Genomic DNA, 25,019 nt, shown 5'->3' on the forward strand with positions numbered 1-25,019 from the left:
ACAAAGATCAGAGCTGTTCAGGTTGCTTGGGCATCCTCATGCCTGAGTCAGACTAAGTCAACAATACTTTTGCCACTTTCTTATTTTAATTTTTCTTGCAGTATTCACAAAAATCTTATTGTAGCACACAAGTCTCATGAAGTGTTCTGGTGTTCATTAAAGACTCTGGCCAGAGGCTTGCTGGTGATGTGGGCTCTCCAATTTACTTGTGTCAGGCAGGGTTTTCCCACGTAAGGTTTCTTTCCTTTCGATCAAAAGAGTTAACTTTTTTGTTTCACCTGGAATATGGATTGATTTGATTCTTTAACCCTCACAACATGAAGACAAACTGCCATACTTTTTTTCTTGTCCATGCTTCTTAAGTTTCAAAGCTGTTTTACCTCTGGAATGTTCTGAGGCTTATTAATCTGATTTTTGCAATTTGCAGAATTAAACCCATAAAAAGGTAAAATATGGGGGATTATTAGGTGATCAGAAGTTAAGCTTCCAGTTCTATGGATCATGACTAATTTGCACCCAATGTGTGCTTTTCCCATTGTCTCAATGGCAAGAACCATGCCACAAGCTGTGCGATGGTGACCATGGAGATGCTTATTGCAGCAGGTGAAGGCTCAGTAAATCTGGCTGTTAATGCCATGTGATTTTTAGGTTAGGAGTAAAGCCAGTTTTATCAGCAACACAAGAAATGAAGGATTCTTCATCAAGTATAGTATTTGTAAGGATAGGGGACTGAGAGATTTGTTCGGATGAAGTATTTAAATGTCTATCTGTCCTAGCTGGAGGTATTTGAAAATAGCCCCCGTCTTCTAAGTTTGGTGTGCTGTGGGGATTTAGTGTGGTGGGCTTTTTGTTGGATTTGGGTTTTAACTGCTTTCAAAAAACATTGTTTTTTTAAATATTTTTGGATACCCATCAAAATTGCTCTAAGGGTTAGATGCTGAAGACTTCAAATACAGCTTTCCTAAAGATCTCTTGCAAAGGGCAGATGAGAAGTCTGTAGAACTCTGAGGCCCAAGAGGGGAAAGTAAGAATTGACTCTTGGTTCAAATAAACCAGCGTTGTTCCGCAGAAGCCTGTGCAGCCGAACCCCTGAGTACCTACTCACTCTGGCTGGGCCTGTATTGAGCTTGCTCAAGCTGTGGGCTGCAGTGAGCGATGGTAGTCTGTTGCACACCTGTAGGCTCATGTTGTCTGTCTCTTGCCTCCAGCCAGGTTGCTTTGGCTACCCCTTGAGCATCTTCTTCATCGTCATCAATGAGTTCTGCGAGCGATTCTCCTACTATGGCATGCGAGGTACGTCTGGAGTCCTATGTGTCCTTGTGCCTACCATTACTCACCCAACCCTGACTGGTTTGTAACCCATTGTTTTGCTCTTCCTACAGCGGTGCTCGTTTTGTATTTCAAATATTTCCTGCAATGGGATGACAACTTGTCTACAGCCATCTACCACACATTTGTTGCTCTGTGCTACTTGACACCGATCCTTGGAGCGCTCATTGCAGACTCTTGGCTGGGGAAGTTTAAGTGAGTGCTTCCTCAGAAAACAACCAAAACTCATGAAAGCTCACCTGAGATCAGTGTTACTTAAACGATCACCTAAAGCAGGAGCTCAGAACAACAGCTTCAGAGCTGGTGTTGGCTACTCCAGGATTGTCTTTGGGCTTTTTTTCTCCAAAGCTTGAGGTCTTAATTGATTTAGTTCAGACCTGAAACTGCACTACAAGTTAACAGGTGTTACAGTTCTGCTAATCAGTGAAGGGTAGTAGCTTCCTTTCCAAGCATGCAGCATGTTTTCCCTCTCATGTGGACAAAATGTAACCTAAACTAAGGAAAGTATTCACCAAGCTGTGAAAATGGATACTGGAGGCTATAGTTACATTGAGCTGCCTCTTCACCTATTGCAGGTGGCAAATGAAATACTGAAATACTGCGTTATCTGGTATTAGCTGGGCCTTAGTACATATTCTAAATTGTTCTATGATTTCAGTAATGACTTGACAGCTCAGTGGGAGGTTTTATGGAGTTGTAATGCTTTCTTTAAATGATGAATTCTGGGTTTTCCCCTGTGTGCTAGTTGCTCAGAAAAGTACTGCTGAATGAAGTGCTTTGAAACATAGACAAATTATTTCCAGCAGCCTGACCTTATTCTCTTTTACCAATGATGTGATTCTAATAGTGTTTACTTTGCCTGAAAAAAGCACAATAAAGATTTTATGGAGGGATATGAGTCAGGAATGTTAGCTGACTTGTCAAAGGTCTTGCAGAGATTAGAGATGAAGCTGGCTGTTGTGCAGTCAGTCAGCTGAAGGCTGCACCATCTTCTGCTGTGTTGACAGCCTCTGGGAGACCAGGGCTGCAACCACTGTCAAGTGTGCTCTGTGGAGCTGGCCTGAGCACCATAAGCCATTGCAAGTAGCTTGACATCTTGCAGACTGAGTATATATGCACTTATTTGTTCAGATTTTATGATCTTTTTTAGAACTATTTTGGCTTTTACATGTTTTATTAGATGAAGCTTTGCAGGCCTTGCATCCCTTCTCCTCTGGTACTTGTGTATACCAGTGCCACTGTTGCAAGCCCCTGGCTGCCAGACCCTTAATAGGAGCTTGGTAGGATGGCTCAGGTCTTAAAACCAGAACTTTAAGCTTGGCAAGAAAAAAAAGCATTAAATAATTTGCTAGTTTAATGTGTAGATGCCCTAAAATACACCAAGGTGCCATGAGGAAGGTTTAAAAAATAATTCATTTTAAAAAAATCTATGATGACAAGAAGAGGAGGTTACCCAAGCATGGTTAAGCACTCTTACAGGAGAGACTCAAATCATGTACAGTCCATGTACTTTGTGAAATGTCTGCCAAGGAGCACCCTGTTCACATATTGTTAGATGCAAAGTTCTTGGGGAAAACAGTACAGAAGTTAAATTTTCTTAACTGGGAAATATCAATGCAGTACCAATTATTTGCAGTATGCTTTTGAGCTTCACCAGTAAAAACCAGAAGTTTCTCTCCTGGTCAGCTCAGGTTTCATCTCCATTGGAAGCTCCCCCTAAAGTAACTATACAGAGGTGATATTTCTAAAAAGCTCATTTAATTTTGTCTAATAAATACCAATAAATAGCAGATTCAGCTTCACTTATGCCCTACTTCGTATAGACTTTTACCCTGTTACAGGGAAGAGCATTTTTTAAATTCAGGAAAAAAAACCCTTGTTTTAAAGTGAGAAGAATTTGGTCAATGGTGTAAGTGATGCTTCCTCCACTGCTCTTGTATTGGGGTGCTCCAAATTTGCTGTGAGGATCTCTTGCCTTCCTCAGATTCAGGTTGTCCTAGGTCTTCTAGCCTTGTCCTTCATTGTCACGGGCTGCGCTGAGTTTGGGACTGCTGCTTCTGCAAACTAGAGTTTTAGACTTCTCATCATTGCATCCTATTTGTCCTGCTTTTCCGCCAAACTAGAGACCTGGGTCTGTGCCTATTGAATGGAGCCCCAACCAAGGAAGCAGATGAACATGGGGTAAACTCTAAACAAGTACATAAGCGCCAACGAAGTTAAAATGGAGTATGTTCTTACATACAGGAAAAAGGAATGGACCCTAAAGGAATGGCAGGGAGGGGCTGGTAATTCTGTAGTATTACTTTCCTAGGCACCTCATGGAAGAGGAGAGTCAGGCTGAAAGCCTGCAGTTTGTACTCTTACCAATATCTTTAAGCTCAGATCTGAGTACACTTTAAACTGAGGGAGTGGGGTAATAGACTTGTTCACAACAGTGTTTCTGCAGCAGTTTAAAATAGATTGAAAATTAAATTAGATTGAAAATTAAAATAGATTAAAATAGATTGAAGATTAAAATAGATTGAAAAATGTTTTTATTTTTTCACTCCTTGCAGCTAAAATATAAAAACATAAAGAATGTTTAAACAATATCAAAATAAGTGTGAATTGCATATTTCAGTGTTGTAGAGTAGTCCATTTGAACTTTACCATATATGAAATATGATAATGGCATTCTCAAATTGGTTATTAAAAAGGCAACCACTGAGATTATTCAAATATCTCCTATGACCTGGCAATATCTACAGAACCCATTTGTCATCTTGCCTTGTTTATTTAAACAAGGCTAGCTAAAATAATAAAGAAACAGAATAGAAATACTGTGACGGAGGTATGTGGACAGCTTTTTTTACAGCAGCTTGTGATAAGTTGAGTCCATAAATTGTCATATCTCTTCATTATGCTTCTTTGCTGAGCATCTTTGAAATTAACAGACGTCTGCATTATCTGTGTATGTATATGTGCATAACTCTGTTAACATATCTGAAAACTTATCTCCTCTCTTTATAACAGGACCATTGTCTACCTGTCCATTGTCTATACAATTGGGCAGGCAATCATATCTGTGAGTTCCATAAATGACCTGACGGATCACAACCACGATGGCTCTCCTGATAATATAAAGCTGCACATGTGAGTTGCCTTGTACATGGGTTTTCTCCAGGTTGATGAAGGGTGGGACAAAAATCCACCTTAAATTTACATTACTTGAATGTCAACTGTCTTCTAATTAGCCTCTTATGTATGCTTTAAAAAAGAAAGCAAAGTGATCCCTCGCTCCCCCCCCCCCTTTTTTTTTTTTTCTTTTCTACTTTGTTCCAGTGCTCTGTCCATGATTGGCTTGATCCTCATTGCACTTGGTACTGGTGGGATCAAACCTTGTGTGTCAGCATTTGGTGGAGATCAGTTTGAAGATGATCAGGTAACAATGTCTTTCAGATTTTCAATCATACAGATACTCTTAATAATGTTTTACTATTATAATGCTCTAATATACATACTTAGACATGTGCATCACTGCAGTGTTTCCTGAGTAGTTGAAGAAAGAGCTAGACAACTATTTGTTTTGAACTGTGCAAACAGATCTGTAACTGTTCAGTCTAGGCTGATCAATGTGGTTCTGGCTAAGCCTTTCTAAACATTTTTTTTTTTTCACTGTAGGAAAAGCAAAGAACTAGGTTCTTCTCCATCTTCTATTTGTCCATTAATGCTGGAAGTCTCCTATCTACTATAATCACCCCAATCCTCAGAGGTAAGGCCACACATTTTTTTATAAAATAGCTAAACATCAATAAAAGACGAGTGTTGGATTGCAGCCCAGTTAGGTTTGAATGAATGGTCTGTTATCTGGCAAATGGTCTTCAAGTTTTCAAGTATGTCATCCAGCTTCTCACAGGTGAAGTACTGTCAAAACCAAGCCAATCTGAGATTTGAATGGCCTTTAGGATCAGAAGCACTAGATCTGAAGAGACATGCTAAAGACACCAACTTGTATGCGTAATGCACGTTTTAATTCCATGGAGGCACAAATGTGGTACCTCTTCCAATTCCTTTAAAACCATCACAGAAGAAAGAGTTGTACTGTTCCCTGGGAAGTGAGGGGGGAGAGCACCCTCCACTCTGGGAGCAGAGATTATTCTAAAGTCTGCTCCTAAACAAAAAGCAAACAATTCACTGATCCATATGTGTACGGATTTTCATTGCAAGCTTACACAGATGGTACTGTATGGATGTGCTTGGCAAGAGTTTGAGGAAGGCTGGTTTTTTTTCAAAAGAAAGAAAACAGCATGGGAGTTCTGGAGTAACCCTAAAGTGCTGGGCTGAAATTCTGACCTCTGGATTTCTTGATTGGAACAGACTGTGTAGCAGCAGTTCAGATATTTACTTAATGCAAATTCTATCTTTTCCTAAAATGGAAGGAGATATGCATAAGGCACAACATGCAGCTTGCTTCCATGCTCATACAGAGTGAAAACTACCTTGGGAAAACAGGCAAATTCAGCTGAGCAAAGTAATACCTTATACCTTTTATTTATATATATATATATATATACACACTATATATATATAGTAATATCTTATATCCTGTAAAGGCTAATAAAACCAAACCAAGACATTAATTAGCTGCAAGCTAATTTTTTTTTTCAAATCAAACTCTAATTCTCCTTTTAGAACTATGGTGAAAAAGGTAATTTTGTTTAGTCCTTTACTTTTCTCTGTTGATAGCTATGTCAGCACTCCAAGCATCATTTCAAGATGTATTCATGAAGTTTAGAAAGTCAAATCACTGACTACTGCCAGCAGGTGGGGGGGGAGGAGTGTCTGAGAATTTTTTCCACAAGCTACACTTATTGTGTTACTTATATCTTTGTTTATTAATTTGTCCCAAAACTTCTGCAGTCTTGTTCCTTTCTCACTGAGAAGGTGCATTTGACCATCCTAGTAGGATTCTTCTCTCCTCAGTGTAAAACCAAATATAAATCTCCTGTGAGGAGAGGCTGAGAGAGCTGGGACTGTTCAGCCTGGGGAAAAGAAGGCTCAGGGGGATCTCATCAATGTCTACAAATACCTGAAGGGAGGGTGCATGGAGGACACAGCCAGGCTCTGCTCAGTGGTGCCCGGTGACAGGATGAGGGGCAACGGGCACAAGCTGAAACACAGGAGGTTCCCTCTGAACATCAGGAAACACTTTGTCACAGTGAGGGTGACCAAGCACTGGTGCAGGTTGCCTAGGGAGGTTGTGGAGTCTTCATCCCTGGAGATATTAAAATGCTGCCTGGACACGGTCCCGGGCAACTATTTCTGGGTGGCCCTGCTTGAGCAGGGGGGTTAGACCAGATGACCTCCAGAATTCCTTTCCAACCCCCACCATGTTGTGATTTTTGTGATACGTAATTCTTCTTTTTGATAATAAATGATAAATTTGATACTGATTATCCACTCTGTCAATAACATCAGAATAGATTGATTTTTTTTTTTTTTCCTTGAGTCAACAATGAATACAAAGAACAGAAATCCTCTGTAAAACACTGGCAGTGCTGACTCTTGTCTAATGTTACTTTGTACTTCAGCTCAAGAGTGTGGCATTCATAGCAAACAGCGATGTTACCCATTAGCTTTCGGAGTTCCTGCTGCCCTCATGGCTGTTGCCTTGGGTAAGTGGAGTTGTTTCCATTTTTCTGCTTCAGTTTCAGATGTGATTAGGTGACAATGATCTCAGAATAATGAGAAAGTAGTAGAAATAATCAGGCATCAACCTCTACTGGTGCCTGATCGTTTCTGCAATTTTTGACTTAAACTTTTTCTTGGGGGTCTGGGGATGGGATTAACCTGAAGTACTCCCTTTTACAGAAGAGACTGGTTTACAAGGAGAGACTGACGGGGCTGAGGAGGGACACAAATATGCCATTAAATTCTGTACATTATGTAATTCATTGTCCATATGTCTTGGACTACTGGGGTGTATGAATAAGATCTTTGGAATGCAGTGTGAGAGTTCTGAGAAAAAGTAGGTTTTCTTGGAAACTACCTTTAGTCCGGGAGAATGAACTGTGTAAGATAGCTGTCCTTGCGCTGGAGACATGCTATACTGGTGTGTCAGTATTTCTCAAACACCTGCATTTTTCCTAGCTATGCTATGGGTCGCTCAGAGTCTTTCTGCTGCAGCACAAAGACCAAGAAACTTGGGGGGGGACACAGATGGGACACGCACAATCTTTTTTGAATGCTGCGGCCAGTGTGTACCACAGTATCCCTTGTGGTCCTGGCCCCTTGTGGTCCTGACTGGGAGCCCACCCAGGGTGGGCCTCCAGCTGCTGGAGACCCCATCTTACCTGATTACCCAACCCAGGGCAGACAGCAGCTGTGAGGGTTCGCCCATGTCCTGCCCTGCACGTGGGAGGGTGAGGCCGGGGAACGTGCCTGGGCGTGGGAGCTGAGGACAGCTCGGTGAGTCCTGCAGCTCAGGCAGAGCCTCACGTGTCCCTGCGTGACACGAGCCACAGCAACCTGGGCTCCTGAATAGGAGCCTGTAAAGCTGTCGTAATCTAGTACAGCAAGGCCAGAGCCAAAGTCCTAAGTGGTCCCCGTTTTGACCATACCTCAATTAAACTGATATCCCGCTGAGGACTTCCCCTAAGAGTTTCCAGATTTAGTCCCTTGCCTTAAATAGTAGCAACCTGCTGGTATTAATCTGATTTCTTTTACTGTATGATAACATGCCATTAGGCATGTTCTTTGCTCCTTAGGAGGCTTGTGCTCACCCTGATGTAACACCTTGATTCTTATGGTTTCCATACCAAATTTGCCATGACTTTCAATTAATCCTAAGTTGCTTTATGTTTGCATATTGTAGTTGTGTTCATAATTGGAAGCAGGATGTACAAGAAAGTTCAACCTCAAGGCAATATAATGATTCAAGTTTCCAAATGCATTGCAGTAAGTACTATTTGTATTCCCCAAAACCCGACAGCAATTTTTAAAAGAGCTCAGTGCACTTGCCTAGACCATAAATCTCTCACAATGAGGAAAGCTTCTGAAGTTCTTTGACTTCTTCCTTACAGAAGGCTTCTTACTGAACCCTTCCAGATTTACAGACTGCCTTTTTATTTATCTATACCTTGGTTTATATCTGAATTTATACACAAGGGAAACAAAAGATGATGTCAGTGATGTGTAGAAGCTTATCCTAACTTCTGGGAATGATTCCTTCCTCACTTGTGTACCTTCGTGCAGCCCTGTAGGATGAGATAATCATGCCTTGACCTGAGTCAAGAACAAAGCTACTGGTAGCTCTTATCAGCAAAAACTTATTGTTTGTTAAAAGAATGTTATTTACAGTGCAGAGGTGTATTGATCCCTACTGGATTAGGGGGGACAGGGAGGTTACATGTCAGTGCAAGCCTTCAAGGAAGGGTGCTAAATCTTCATGAGTAGCACTGTATGTCCCAAATATGCAGTGCCTCAGCTTTGAGATCAGGGGATTTTTTTTTTTCCATTTATGAGCTGTTTCATTCTTCATGCAGACCTGCCAGCTTGTTATAACCCAGATCATTGCTTGTCTTGTAAGCACTGCCAAAGCCAAATCTCTACAGGTGACAGGTAGTTGCTTAGAGTGATGCCCCTAAGGCCCAGCCCAGCCTTGCATGTTTTTCCGTGCAGAAAGTCTTAAGAGTTCTTCAGGACTTTATTTGTGTATATTCAGTCTCATGATATGAGGAATATCTACAAGATGCAGCTTCTCATAGCAAAATGTACTCTTATAGCCATGCAGCTCTGAAAACCTGTGCATGTGACATCCTCAGACATAAATAAGTCTGAGGTAGGCAGATCTTCAAGTTCCTAACAGCAACCCACATTGAGAGAGAGTACTCTGAGCTGTTTGGTTCGCCTAATCCCAGGCTCACACTCTGCTGGATATAGTGTGAGGCCTTGAATGCAATATTCCTTTAGATGCCTAGAGCAGTTAACAGAAGCAAGTCACCTCTAGCACCCTCTAAAGCAGGAATGTCATCTTTGATGACAAAAGAGCTTATAGCATTACAAATATTTGTAACACCATTGAACAAAATTCTGTTTCTCCTCAGTTTGCCATCAAAAACCGGTTTCGGCATCGCAGCAAGCAGTATCCCAAGAGAGAGCACTGGCTAGACTGGGCGAGTGAGAAGTATGATGTAAGTACTGCATGAGAATTCCTGTGCTGTGACACCCCCTGGCCCTCAGCTTCCCTTCTGTCTCCTCTGATCCATTGCCTCAAGTGCTGGGCAGATAGTTTGGGGCCTCTCAGTCATTTAGAAGCTAATGGTCTGGCCAAACCTCGGTGCTCCCCTGGGACTACAGGTTACCACCCCAGCTCCGTGTGATCATAGGTTGCCTGGGGAAATTCGAGGGAGATGAAGAAAAGACTATTTCCCTTGTTGAACAAACACAATCACCTGTTAGTTTTTTAATAAAATAGCAAGCATTATCCCTGTCAACTTTTTTTCTCTCAGTAAACCAACAAAACTATGCTGGTTTAATGACTGCAGAAGGGAAATATGGGCATGGTGTTGGCTGTCATGGTTAATGTGTGGAGCCATAACACTTGTCTTGGGATCAAACTGCAGAATTATGCTTAGGAATTTCAGGTTAAGCAGGTAAACACAGCATCCCCCCCCGCCTCAGTACAAGCTCCTTACTGTGACTCTGAAAGCCTTGTGTCGCATGGTCCCCAGCCTTGTCCCTTGCCTCCTATCTACCCTGCCCTGTTGTCAACAGCAGCACAAACTTTAGCTTGTCCCCTTTATTTTCCTCTTGCCTGTATGCATTTTTCATGTGTGAAATGCATTCCTCAGTCACCTGTTGTTCAAACGCCTCCTTCCTAGAAACACAAAGCAGCACTAAATGCTAAATCTCATGCTGCCATCAGTAAACATGCCAAGAGATGCAGGTTCTCCGATATCAATGTCACCTTCAACTGGCAGCCCTTCCCACACACGTAGGCACACCTTGTGCTTTTTAACAGAAATCAGCAGAAGTACCCACAACTTTACAAAGTTCAGGATGTTGGTAAATATTGCATGATGTGTCTTTACCTGTGGCTGTGCTGCAAACAGCAGGCTGCAACTGTGTCTTTTTTTTTTTTCCCCCCAACTAATTCTGCTTGTGTAATTCTTGTTTGCTGCAGAAACGACTGATTGCTCAGATTAAGATGGTGTTGAAGGTTCTTTTCCTTTACATCCCTCTCCCCATGTTCTGGGCGCTTTTTGACCAGCAGGTAAAGTAGAAACTATTTAGCTTATCAATTAGGGCTGTACCATGTTACTCTATGTACTCTGAAGTCACCAGGCATAAGACACCTATATGAGGGTGGAAACTAATTCTCTGCAAATTTTTTAACCTATTCCTAATGCAAAGGGGTAGTTATTGGGCCACTTTATTATGGAGTATTCTGTAGCCAGGGCAAACTCAGTGTATCTGGACATGCCCAGGACTGATTCAGTGACTGAGGCCTCTCAAAATCTTATATCAGTCAGGACTCAGAGGATAAAAAGTAATTTAAAGCTTTCTTAGTTCTAACTCTTCTTTTCCTGAGTTGAGAGATGCAATGTAGGGTCCTTGTGTAAATGCTGTGGGGAAATCGGGGATGAAGTGAGCTGGATGCCAGTTGGCTTACTCACTCAAACTTGTTATAAATACCTCACACCTTCAAGCTTAAGTATAAGCCTATAATTCCCCTCCACTTGGTGGAGTGAGTGCTCAGGTCTCATGAAAGTAGGCTTTCAGAGTTAAGTGTTGAAGGATGAATTTAGGAGGGTATTTGAGAGAACCAGAGGCTGAAAGCTTTGTCCAAGGCAGAGTGTAGAAGGTTTGGTCCAGATTGCCTGGGTCGTGCTGCTTTAGTCTAGTACCACCGAGCTGTATCTGTCAGTGTGACCTATTACAAACAGGCAACCCTGCTGTGAAATTCAGAACTAAATATTACATGAATAATAAGTATCATATCTCACAGTGGCACATCACAGGTGGTTAAAATCTCTTCACCAAACATGCAGTGATGAACGTTCTTGTCTCACCCTGGGCCCAGGTTGAAAGTCAGCCCTGCTTCACCCAGCTCTAGGCAGGTTTTCTGGACAAAAGGCTCAAGGCAGGTCCAGCCCTGGCTTGGCCGCTCACTGCTGGGCTGTGTGAAGGAAGGATGGGCATGTCAGTGGTGTGGGGCGCTCAGGCAGGCGGCGCGAAGGTGCTCGGGTGGCTTCCGTGCACAGCACACGGCAGTGCTCTGCGCAGGATGTCCCTGCTATCTCTCTTGCTAATCTCTACATCTAAATTATTTTCCACTCTATTTCACAAAACCAGTAAATAAAGCCAAATGGGCCATGAGAATCACTTTGTTCATATATTTATACTGCAGAGTAAGAATACTACTGTAGCAAGCTAGTTTTATTTTTATTATACTGCACGTCTCCCATCACTTGATGTATTAAAAAAAACTCAAGAGGAACTCCAGAAGATTGATTTTACTGTGGCATTTAACACTGTCTTCTTTTTTAAGGGGTCAAGATGGACACTGCAAGCTACAACAATGGATGGGAATTTTGTAGGTTACTTTTTATTGCTTTTTTTTTCTTAATTAACATTTAGTTTTTATTTGTCATAATATTACAACCTATTTATCTTTTCTTCACCAGGGAGCTATCCAGATTCAGCCAGACCAAATGCAGGTACAGTAATCTTCTGTCTGACAATTCTAAGTACTTACCAAAGACTATATATAGACAGATTTTTATTATAAATCTTTTAATTTAAAAAAGGACTTTGAAAAACACTTAATTTTTGCCTTCTTATGTTCATATTCAACAGACTGTGAATCCAATCCTGATTGTTATAATGGTCCCCGTTGTAGATACTGTGGTTTACCCCTTAATCAAGAAATGCAAGATCAATTTTACGTAAGTTGACGTACTTACCTGACATCAACAGAGGCTCATTTTAGGGGCTTCTTTAAACTGCTCTTTCAGCCCTAATGTAACAAGAGCAAGTATTCAGCTAAGGAGAAAAAAGTGTATTTAAATTGGAGTTAAGATTTTAAACAAATGAAACTTAAAAAAGAAATATATACCACTCTGCAAGTGGTATGTGCAGGCACCACAGACCAGAGGAAGAGAATCTAATAGCAAAGAAACAATATTTTCCAGTTATGGGCGAAATCTTTTGACTGCAGGAAAGATGCTGTTTACAGTTTTCCACCTCCTCCATGTCTACATCCTCTCCCTCCCAAAGTATAAGAAGTAGAAATACAACATACATTCTTAGTGAGTGTCATGTTTTGGGCTTAAAACTACCTGAGACAAGATGTGTTTCCTCTTCAGTCCCAGTGAGGAGCCTGGCTTGCTAGATACTTCTAGGTGCAGTTTCAGAGGGCATTGCATGTTATTCTTAATGTTGGTAATGAAGTGGCTAGCTCTTGCAAGATGGAGGGGCAGAAGAGAATATAGTTCTTAAAACAATTTTTATAGGGCTAAGATGCAATGCTTTTTTCCATCTAGTTATGAAAAATCTGGGGAGTGTGCTGTGCTGGACACACTGTCATTCACTTGTGGACACTACATCCGACAAATGACACCATAAATAAAATATCTACCTTAAATTTACCCTTGCAGCTTACCTTGAATGTCTGTAGCTGTCTCCTAATTCAACATATTTCCCTGACTTTTTCTATTCAATATTGTTTTGATTCAAAAATAGCAATGTAGACACAAGTGTTTATCCTTTTTAAAAGGCATAACTTCTTGTCTTTTTATTGGTTTAAAGCTGACAACCATCCTGGGTTGGCTGGGTTTGTGTGTGGGGGTTTTTGTTGTCTTTTCTTCCTGCAGATCAGACTTTTCCATAAATCTAATAATTATGTTCAGCCAGTGTTTGAGCCCAGCAGATGCAGAGTTAACAGGTTAAGATGCTGCAGGAAAGATTTCTTTCCTGATAGTGTAACTATGAATTGAGGCATCCAGCTTAGCAGAACACTTTCTGTAACAGCAGCTGCCCTTCAGGTGGTGTTAACATGCTAGTTGTGGCCATTTGAGTTTCCCACTGGGGAAAGAAAACAGCTAACAGCTGAAGCTTTGAATTAGTATTTGTCTTAACTCACATATGTGTTTTGTTGCTGTACTAGGCCCCTGAGGAAGATCACTGTTGGTATGTTCCTTGCCTCTTTGGCTTTTGTTGCTGCTGCCCTTGTGCAAGTGCAAATAGACGTAAGTTCAGCCACATGCAAGTATTTACTATTTAGTTGTTAATACAGAACAAACTGTGTTTAAGGTGAAAATGAGCCAAGACTCCTAAATTCGGAAAAAAGCATATAAGCACAGAAGTAGAGGGAGGAAAAATATTATGCTAATCACACTATCACAATATACTTTAATAAAATTCGCTAGCTATGAATACCATCCTGCAAAAAAACAATCATCAATCTCATCTGCCATTAACATAAATCACATACTAAAGGCAACCTTAGGTCTTCAAACTGAGATTAAAAGCTGAAAACCAGATATTTGTTTAGCCTCCCAGGGAGCTGCTTCGTGTCTCTGATCTCTTCTGATATTTAGACTGGAAGTGAAGTGTGACAGGCCACAGTCTGGGAAGCATCATCGTAGCATGAGCAAAGATGATACCCATTTAAGGCAGGGTTCATCACACCCAACTTTCCTTGCCCAAAGGGAGGTGTCATGCCTGAACCAGATGTAGGTTTTCCCTGTAGCTGGGGAGTTGGCAACACCTCTGGGAGGTGATTCATTGCATCCCAGATCTGAATAGCTATCTAGAGGTACCTGCCTGTCATCACACACTATCAAGGTGAGACACTCAACTCCTAAATAACTTCAGTTAGGATTGAGGGATTTTCTCCTTAATGCCTGGATCTGCCAAGGAAACAAATTTTATATTCGACTCTGCCTCTTGAAGCTGAAAGTAAAGGATCTGGCCTTCAGTTGGTACAGACACACCCAGGCTGACTCCCTGAGTGTCCTGTTCAGAAGGCCAGAGCTGTGCATGCACACCTACTGGCACTGGGCAGAAGCTTCATCAAAGCTGGTAATTTCCCAGACTGTTGCACAAGGATCTCCTGCAGACAGGTAAAGATGGACCTGGTTTTGTTATGTGATGTACCTAAAGAGACTGAAGCAGACAATAGTATGGGAAGGGAGGAAAGATTGAGGCAGAACTGAAATAGACTCCAGTCTTGCAGCTTTTGATGCTCTGCAAGAGCAGAAGCTATTTACTGTTAGATCTGGTGGGAAGCGGAATCTCCAGGAGTTCAGTTTCTCTGGGCTGTCATGCTGGGCAGTGCCAATACATGCTTCTGCCCAGTTCAGCAGCACCAGTGCTGAGGGATAATGAGTCAGAACATGGTACAAAGAAACTCAGGAACCCAGGCTGCCATAGTATGTGGGAAAAGCTCATTTCCTGAACTACAGAGTGGCCTTGGTAGTGGCAGCGTGCTGCAGGACATGATGAAGGGGAACCACATCTGGCCATGGAGGCATCGTGGATAAGAGACTTCTTTTGTGAGGCAGCAGTAAGGCAGCTCGTGAGACTAGTAACAAAACCCATTATTGAAGTTGCATCACCCTGGCAATCACAGATCATCAGGCAAATACTAATCTTCATTATGAGATAATTAAGAGCACAGTAATTATAGTACTTTTTCCATATGACTTAGGATAGGGCACTGATTTTACTTTTTTCTGTCCTACAGAAAACTCTTCCAGTTTTCCCTGCATCTGGGCAATCCCAAATCAAAATAATAAATCTAGGTACTAAGAATGCAACAGTTTCATTTGGGTCTCCAATTCAGAGTGAGACTGTAATGCCTATGCAGTCGGTAAGTAAGGGGAGATGGGGAATAATACTAAGCTTAAAAAAATCTAATGGAGTAAGCTGAAGTGGTTCTTAACTAGTGGTTCAAAATTGATTCTTTTCTGGTTTTTTTTTCCTGTATTTTAAAGATTTTTTTTTTTTTTTTTTAATTGAGGAATTAATTGTTACTAAAACAGTGGATGAAGGTGTGGTAACTATTTCAATATTTGAAGTAGTACTAGTTTGTTTCGGCAAGAGGTTGTTTCAAGAAACTTAACGGTGATTTTGAACTAATTGAAAATTTCACTCTTGCTAAAAAGGTCCCACTTCTTAACAGCAAGAACACCCCTTCCTTCAATAAAATTCCATTCAGCTCTAGTAAGTCACCGCTCTTACTTTGAGTGATCGCTTATTGAATAAGAAGCTTTTTCTGTGGCTACATCACATATACATAGCTTCAGGTTTTGCTGTCAAAAAGCCTTTTCAGGTTCTATTACGGCACAACCCTGACAGATCTATTGACAGAAAAATGTGGTGGAGCTGATGGACATTTTTAATAATGGATGGTAGGAAGTGTGGTGTCTGATAGCCTGCAGTCCTATTTCTGTGTAAGAGGGGAAACCCTATTCTACCCTCCTTCAAATTTGCCTCACATAAACTGAGCTGTGAGGAGAAGATAAAGGCACCCAAATTGTATGCTGATGTGGAACTGATATAACTGATGCATGCCTGAAAATGAAGGGCATAAAATGCTCCACTCCCTACTACAGACATCTTACAATCCAGATATTTTGTATTATTAAAGACATTTTATAATCCTACAAAACAAAAGGGTTATTTTAGTACTACATTAACATGTTTATTAATGTCTTAAATATTTTTCATCAGCATAAAATACTTAGAATATTTAAAAGGTGTCCTGGTAATAGTCACTCCTGTTATGCTGAAACCATAAAGATGCAGCTTGCATTTGCATCTCTTAGGAGGTGTTGCCATTTGGAAAAAGCTGCATCTTATGCTAGTGCTGTCTCTGTAGCTAAACAGAATTTTACTCGGTGGTGTGGTAAGCCTGATCTATCTGGAGCAAGAAATACACTGGAAAATATAACAGCTATTCCATAATGCTTGTGGGAAGCTCACATTACTTTGAAGCTTGTGTAACAAAGGAATTGGTAAAAAATAATGATCAAATGAAATTTGTGCTTATTGTAGAAAACCTAACAAAAACGAAAGCTGGGAGATGTTCAAGATCTCTGGCAGTTCAGGAGTAACAATCCTGTAAACTGCTGACCCCCTGAGTCCATAACATTCCCTCAAAGGTGTAGACAAATATGCAGTCGCATGGAAATTCATAGCCATTCATTTGTCTTTGTAGACAGGCTACATGACACATGAGACTTCTCAGCTGCAATCATTAATCGTAACCTCTGAAAACAAAACTGCACATGTCAAGCTGACAGAGGGAAACCGCTATACTCTTGCAGTTAAATACACTGTGGGAAGCCTTCAGACTCCTTTGGTAAGTCTGTTCAATTCCCTTAATGTCTTGGCAACTATTTACGTGGAGTGTGTGAAGCTGAGAGGACAAACTCTGGGTAGCTTTTCCTTTATCTTGTTTTCTGTCTCTCCCCCTCTCTGCTATATCAGTGAGACTGGTGAGCTGTAGAGAGCAGGGCAGGAGGCTGTTTAAAAAACAAAAGTAAAATATGATCTTAGTATTTAACTTGACAATTACCCTTTCATCAGAACTTAAATGTGTGGTTATACAGTGTTTTCTAGTAGACGTGTCTTAGTAGGATCCTAAAAAGAAAGATCTAGAGTCTTGCTCTGAAGCCTCTGTTAATTTTCACTGCTATGTAATAGTGTGCACTTAAGCTGTTCACTGATGTCAACGAAGTATCTTGATAATGGTTTCTTCCACCAGCTGGTTGACAATGTCACATCAAAACCAGAAGAAGGAAATAATCTCATCAGGTAGAGTTTGTTTTGCTCCTAAATTTTGGCAATAGTGTGATTTCAGTCTGCCTTTTGAGAGGACTCTTCTTGTTTAACGTAGCTTTCTATACTGTGGGAAATCTCCGCTTGCTGGACACCTCACTTGATGTTTAGGGGGTGTGGGAATTTCTGGGGCACGATTCATCTGAACTATCTTGCGTATCGACTCTGGGTAGAATTTAGCTAAAATTGGAAGTGCATGTTTGTTTCATTGTCTAGACTTTGTAGACAACCAGTACAGATTACATGCCTATATTCCCTTTTTAATTTGGGGTAAGAAGTATCCTACCGCTTCTGGTTTTCTTCTGCATCTTCCATTTGCAGATGTATTCGTTACTGGCTATAGTGTAAAGGCTGGCGTTTGACATTCTCCTAAGCAGGCAGTGGGCTGATGTGGGTCTAGTTTGCTTTTTGCATTAGCTGCGTTTTGAGAGATTTAGAGTTCGTTCACAAATGTTAACTGATTAAAAATGAAAGGGTAAGACTTGATACTTGTTGTGCTGCTGGTATATAATTAAAAGTAAAATCTGTATTCTTTGACTTCTGCATGTTTTGTTTAGTATTTCATAACTTGCATTTTAAAGGTTCATAAACAATTTGCCCGGCGCTGTCAACATCACTATGGGGGACACTTCTTTTGGAACAGTGATGCCTCTTGCTGCTAGTAATTACAGACTCTTTCCAGGAGGACGGTAAGCATTTTCATTTACCTAAATCTAATCACTCAAAGACATACTTGTCCTTGGGAAAAGGACATAGAACTCTTATTTTATAGAATACACCCAATTGTCTATACCTGTGGTCTGAACTGTGGTCTTCTTTTTTCAGAAAAGATATTATTACGGTTCAGCTTCTAACTTCAGAAGGCAAATCTTGTTCAGATACTTCACAAGCATTTGGATTTGGCAGTGCCTATACAATTGTACTTAACGGGGTGAGTTCCCAGTGCTGTTGGATGGACAAGACAGAATTACTTTTCATTTCAATGTTTTCTTTAATTTAAAAAAAACCCACCACTTGTAGAATTATCCCTCTTGCCTGTAATAGTACATACGGTAGAATTATTGTATATTAAACAGAACATAAATCTGTCATTAGCTATAAAAATAATGATGGCTACGATGGTGATACAATGCAAGAATTCCCATTCATCTCTAATGGCCTTAAAGCTTTAGCCCTATTAGACACTAAGGATTTCCATGAAGTCTGCTGTAAAAATAACTACTACTTCGTAACTATGTATGCAGTGCTTCATATACAATATTTCTTACTTAGATCTTTGTGTATATATGATTGTAGAGATGATATAGAACACCTTAGAGTGCCTTTAGTGCACAGACTATCACTGTTCCTAACGTGCTATTTTAATTTCCAGTGTTCTAGAAGTAATCTTACTGTAATATATTCTGAAGATATCGCACCCAACACAGTCCATATGGCTTGGCAGATCCCTCAGTATTTTATTCTCACATGTGCAGAAGTAGTCTTCTCTGTCACTGGGTTGGAGTTTTCATACTCACAGGTAGGTTTCGCTCTTCAGAGCTCTCATTATGTTAAGAATCCTGGTACAAATTAAAATCTTCTGTGACTTATTGTTTTTAAATGTTCAAACAAAGCAGCAATACAGAATTGCCAATGATGTCCTTCTGCTAGGGAGCTCTGGACTACAGGCTGGCGCAAGTTGGCCTTGCTTCACCAGCATTCAGTATTTTCCATGAAGCAGTGCTGAGTTACATCATTTAAAGACTTAACTACTGGCCCTCAAATCTCCTTCTCATATGTGACTTTCCACTGAAAATAAGCAGAACTGTACTGCTGCTGTAAAACCAACTTGGAGAGCCCTCAAATATAAAATGACAAGTGCTGACACCCTGTCTCCACACCAATTTCCTCCATACAGTCTTTAGCAGCAGTTTAATGATACACTCTTAATTCCTTTGTGTTCAAACTCCAGTTTTTGTTATTAGCTGTGCATATTTGTTGCCTTAATTCTGAGTCTATAAACTGCAGTGATGGGGACGCTGTAAGATGTGGCTTGCTAGACTATGATGCACTCAATTTCTTGATTTAACATGTACCATGTGCAACTGAGTCAGATGTAAAATGTGCCTGGTAATTACTCAGTGTGTACAAAGTATAGGGTATTATAGTCTGTACAAGTAACCTCTTGTTCCTCAAAGCCTTCCCCAGGTCTGTTTATCTCTCTAGCAATTTCAATTTAAAAAAAAAAACCAAACCTAAACCAGAAATTATCCCTCCTCCAAGAGCAAGTGTGTGTTATAATGTAAAGAATACAGTAAACATGAGAAAATAAGTGATAGCAGTGTTGGACTAAAACTTAAGTGCCTTTTACTTCTACAGGCCCCATCCAATATGAAGGCGTTGCTGCAGGCAGGATGGCTGCTAACGGTGGCTGTCGGCAACATAATTGTCCTTATCGTGGCCGGAGCATCCAAACTCAGTGAGCAGGTAAGCACGCAAGCTGTTGGTGTGGTTTTTATATTACACTGTGAGAAAGCAGCTCTAATACAGGGGGGGAGTCATGGCTGATAATCCTCAACTACAACTTTTGAACACTAGTGTTATGGTGGATTTGCATATAATTGGAATGTAGGAGGTTAGTGTTAGCTGCTGGGAGTGTACTAGTCAGTTGTAGAACTAGTGCTTGGCTGAATGTCATTAGAATACACAAGTAATGGAGTTGTTAATCTTTACAAGCTATCTCTATTAAAACTAGAGTTGAAGGCTGTGACAACAGGGCGGTAACTTGTCTTCTGGAGCCACTTCTAATGCTTCTGTGGTCTTTTCTCCTCATCACTTCCCCAATGTGTGTATACATGTACATACACAAATTTAAAAGTTCTAACAAATGCTACTTCAGCAAAGGTTTCTACCTCTTACCTGCTGTTTGCCATTCCTAACTCTTGCTCTGTCAGGCTCCTTCTCTTGCAAGCAGCAGTTTCTAGCATCTCTACAAAAAAATCACTTCTCATGGTGTAGAAATGCTTTGAACTTCCAGGCTGAAATCCTAAACTAATGGGATTAAAACCTACCAAAATTCTGTTCACTGCTAATGAACCTTCACCTGCGTACCTCAGCCTTGCCATGTCTCTTCTGGCTCCACTGGTTTCAAACCTCACTCTTTAAGGCATGAAAGCTGTGGCTCTCCTGGTGAAGAGCACTTGGACAAGACTTTCTCAGACTACTTGTGGCACTCCCTAATGACTCAAAAGGGATATCTGAGAGAGGGGAGAGCCTGTCTTTGAAATGGGTCTGGCAGTCCCGGTTTCAGCTAAAGTAACCAGAAAGAGCATGAAACAGCTGTTGAGGCTTTTCAGGTGGAGATAGCACTTTGGAACCAAAGTTCATCTCTGCCTAGATCTGTGGTCAGTAGAAACTTTACTGCTGACTGAAGTTGGAAGCAGGATCACTGCTAGTCTGGTTAAAAATGAGATTACCTGACCAAAAGGAGGGTCTGAGTTGCCTTTTCAGGCTTTCACTCCATTCCCATGCCTCCAAGAAGAGGATATTGTAGAACTTTCCAGCATTCATAAAACTTTTGTCTCTTCATTGAAGACAGAACTGCTGAAAGGGACTCAACTCCGAGTTGCTTTATTGTGTATTATACACATCTAATATTTAGTCCTTTAAGTCATGTGGTACTTGTTATATGTGCTTAGTTTCACGTTCTGAATTAACTTCATTCCTTGCAAACAGTAAAAAGGTGGAATTCTTTTGAGGAACAAGTACTGATGGATGATTTTTTTTTTTACAGTGGGCAGAATATGTGCTGTTTGCTGCCTTGCTGTTGGCAGTTTGCATAATTTTTGCTGTCATGGCTTATTTTTATACCTATGTTGATCCAAATGAGATTGAAGCCCAACTTGATGAGGAAGAAAAGAAACGAATTGAAAAGAATCAAGAAGGCTATGAAAAGCAAGCTGAAGCTGACTCTCAGATATGAAAGGTGTATTCAAGGAGTGTTTGTAAATCACAGTATCCTGTTAACTATCCCTGCAGTAAGAGGAATCAGGGTACCAGTAACATCTCTGGATAATATGTCCCATGGGAGAGGTGAAGAAAAACTGATTTAACTTAAAATGCAGCTCTCTTGGGAAGCAAGAGGAAAAGATTAGTCTCTCTTGTACTGAACATGGTATCCTGAAGATAATCCAGCAGAATTTGCACTCTTAATGTACCTCAAGCTTAAATACTTAAAATACTGAAATTGCACTTGGCACTATTAGACCCTGTGAAAAGATGTATTTTTATACTGCATTTCAATTTTATATCATGAAAGAAACAAGTATGGCCAAGAAATAGTAATTGAAGTCAAACTCTCAGCATCACCCCTCTAGCCCCTCACTGTTACTTGAAAGCAGCAGGTCACATGTGCCTTAAATTCTTTTGTACTTCCTTAGGAGCAAAGCTCTGGCATTGTTCAGATTAAAACACTGTCTTTGCTCCTATTGGCAGTAATGTGGGCTTGCACTGTAACATAATGTTTTATGTGCGTGTTAATTACCCATTTAATCCCTGTTATGTTTTTAAATGTATTAATGAAGTGTCCACTCAGGTAAACAGACAATGGCAAATGACATTTGGCATAAGCAACAGCAATAAAACTTTTGTTGTAACAAAATATTGGAAGTGAAGTATGAGCATGACTTAGTTATGGGTTAGCAAAACTTCGTACCACCTCTCTGCTGCTTCTTCATACATGCTCCATCACCTGAAGATAATCGACCAGTGTAAGTCTTCTCTATCTAACATACCTGTAACACTCATCAAATTTATAGAAGGGACGACTAAATTTTGCTGCTTAACAGGATTCTGTAGCCCTGTGGACCATGTTTTGTAGAGCCAGCAGTCTGCATATGGTTTTGGAAATTCCTGTTTTTAGATCCACATCCTATACTTTCTCCAGCAGCTGGTTTGGACTCCCTGGCCCTTCCAGTAGTCTGGCCAGACTTTTAGCTGCTTTGATACCTGGCTTCCAATACTTTTATCCTATTTTACAGCAAGTGCAGCTTGTATGTGCAGGTGGTCAGGCAGACATACATATTCAATCAACATGCATGTTGCTGGCACTGCAGATACATGGGCCCCTGTGACCCCTGGTTCCCAGTCCAGTTGCTGGCCTTTAGACCTCTGTGTATGCATGTGCACATAGAATACAGTCCCTCACCCATGAAAACAGATAAAAATTGAGTTTGATAAGGCAAGTTCAAGGTGCTCTTCCCTGCATCTCGGTTAATCCTGTACCCCACAGGCATGAACCCCTATTGGTGTCTCAGGGCATCCATGGAGTCAAGATGTTGGGTGTGTTCTTGTCAGTGTTGCTGTGACTGTGTCTAGAGGCCATGTGCAGGGAATTGGTCTTTGGGCTGGAATCAAGTGTTTTCAGTCCCTTACTTTCGTGGATTAAAGAGGTAAGGTGAATGTCTAAATCTGACAGTGTTTAGTTTTGGATGCTGCTATCTAGACTACCAGACTGCTGAGAGGGTCTTTTGCATATCTTTTTCTGTTACAGAGAAGAGACCCTGAAATCAATCAAATTGACAGTTGATCATTCTAACTTCAGTTCTTTCTTTAAACTAACAAACATTTAAAAAAAAAATGCAGGAATGGTCAATAATGAAATCTGTTCTAGCAATCGAATTTGCACTCATGTCTGGCCAGGTAGATACAGGAATGTATATGTTTGTATGCTTATTAATATTGCAAATATACTGTACAGCTTCCATGGTTTTCCTACTGCATGTTAGCTCAACCTAGTGACACTTGACCAGGGCACTTAGAACTGTTCAAAGTCTGATTCTGTGAATTACATTAATCCAGTCTCTGCCATTTGCCCTTCTTGAATAGGGGCCTACAAGCAGCACAATCCTTTCAAAGACTTCTCTACAGTTTTAGGCAAATATCTATACAAAGTTGTTGGGTTTTTTAATTCCTGGAATTAAATTCCTGGAAGCAATTGCAAGCTACCTATATATACTGTTACTCTACAAATTACTGTTAATTTTTTTCATTCATACCTTGACACGCTGCTTTAGCATAATGTCACTGACAGTCTCGCAGAGATTAGAATAGTGATAATAAAATAGAGAGTGAGAGAGACTAAATTATCAAAGGGGAAATAGCAACTCCAGGATCATCCTACTCCACCAGGAGCTGGTTCAGGACAATCAAGGATGCCCCATTTCCAGCTTATTTTGATCACTGCTATTCTTCCTAGAGATACCACTGCGGGACAGGATTTTGTGGAGTTTAGCACAGTTGGAAGGTAAATTCAACGGACTCTCCATTATCGTTGTTAAATTTTAATCACCTTCCCATGCGCATTCCTAATCTGAGTCAAAGCTCTGCATAAATACCTAATGCCCCCAGGTAGCTAACAAGTCAGAGTCCGTGTCCTGGGGAGTTTAACAGCCACATTAACTGCATATGGGGAAAAGGGAGCACCTGTGTTTTTCAGAAAGTAGCTATGTGCTTACTTGAATAGGTTCAAATCGCAAATACATTTTAGGGGGTTACATGAAGATCAGCAGCCACCTGCTGCTGGCACCTACCCCAGCACTTGGAAGCTCTCAGCAGCATCCTGGTGCGGTGACTCTATGGGAGGGTGAAGGGGGGCAGTCAAGGGGAAAATGGGCAGGGTGTGGGAATTGGTTTGTTGCCTTTTTTTGGCTGGGGTATGTGTTTTGTAAGGGTAGAGGGCTTAATGAAGGGCTGGGAGAAGGTCTCTTGCAGCAGGGCCTGAGTGAGCTTGGACAAAAGGTGCGGTGTAGGCAGTGCACCCTCACAGGTGAAGCCAGTGCTGCAGCAGGCACAGTTGTTCCCTGTGTAGCCTTCATAACCGCTTTCTTAGGTAGCGGCTGGACTTAGCCAAGCTACCTATGCTTTTGTAAAGGGTCATTTTCAATGGGATGCAGAACCCAACGCCTTTTTGGCAATGGGACAGCTCATACATGTAGCTCTTTCCTTTGTACTGACATACCAAACACTGATTTGATGATCTTAAGCAGCGTTGCAACTGTTACTGTCTGCATCCTAAAGGAATCCTAATCGTTGTAGAAGCTAATCAGATAGGCTTGCCTTTGCCAGCAGATGTACTGGAAGGAAAAAATCTGCCTTTCCCTGCAGTGCCAAAATGGCCGTAAGACCTTCTGAAACACTCATAAGGAGATTATCTGCTGTGAAAGTGGCTCTGTCTTGGTAACACTATTGCTGTATTTTGGAGGTGAGGGGGAAATAAAAGTTAAAGCTGTGGAAGCTGCATAGCTAAATAAAAAAATGAATTAAAATTATGCAAGAGCTAGGCATGAAATTGAGGCACTTTCACAGCCCTTGCTCTCTAGCTGCTGTTGCAGCCCCTTGTTCAACGCACTTCTGCTGTTAGTGGCAAATAAAACTGTCATAAGATTAAGATGAAATCTCAGCTGTCTGCTCATGTGAAATTGTTTGTCCTCCTCCTGTGAGATTCAGCTGACTGCTGTGTATATCACTGTCAGAGCTTCTTTCCATCATAGTCCATATAATGCTTTTTTACTCCAAATTGAACATCCAGTCCTTACAGCTAGGAAAAATACTTTATTCAAACCTGATTAAAAAAAAAAATAAAAACAGTGCTCCTGCAGCCATGCCATACTTCCTTGATAGGAAAAATTGGAAATGTCTTCTACTTAGGTGGGAGTCCTTTTTCCTAAGGGTCTTACCTTACAAAAAATGTTTCAATTAAAGGTTAATTCAATTGGTGCAACTCCTTCAGGCTGGTACTTTACTTCAACAGAGTGCCTGAGATCAGACACAGATACAGAATAACCACCTAACTGAATTAATGATATTAAATGCATTTTTTTACT

General features: G+C 40.9%; 1 protein-coding gene across 1 annotated transcript; it reads left to right on the forward strand.

The window, feature by feature from the left end:
- Positions 1–1,208: 1,208 nt before the first annotated feature.
- On the forward strand, positions 1,209–22,329 carry SLC15A1 (solute carrier family 15 member 1). Its single transcript, XM_064440651.1, has 21 exons — positions 1,209–1,293; positions 1,383–1,524; positions 4,342–4,461; positions 4,651–4,750; positions 4,990–5,080; positions 6,900–6,983; positions 8,183–8,265; positions 9,414–9,500; positions 10,493–10,582; positions 11,861–11,905; positions 11,997–12,029; positions 12,169–12,257; positions 13,478–13,559; positions 15,059–15,184; positions 16,535–16,678; positions 17,084–17,133; positions 17,739–17,846; positions 17,983–18,088; positions 18,530–18,676; positions 19,516–19,623; positions 20,930–22,329. The coding sequence occupies exons 1-21, from the start codon at positions 1,287–1,289 to the stop codon at positions 21,116–21,118; spliced, it is 2,031 nt and encodes a 676-aa protein (XP_064296721.1). The 5' UTR covers positions 1,209–1,286; the 3' UTR covers positions 21,119–22,329.
- Positions 22,330–25,019: the final 2,690 nt, after the last annotated feature.

The sequence above is a fragment of the Phalacrocorax carbo genome, chromosome 1 (assembly GCF_963921805.1).
Source record: "Phalacrocorax carbo chromosome 1, bPhaCar2.1, whole genome shotgun sequence".
Lineage (NCBI taxonomy): Eukaryota > Metazoa > Chordata > Aves > Suliformes > Phalacrocoracidae > Phalacrocorax > Phalacrocorax carbo.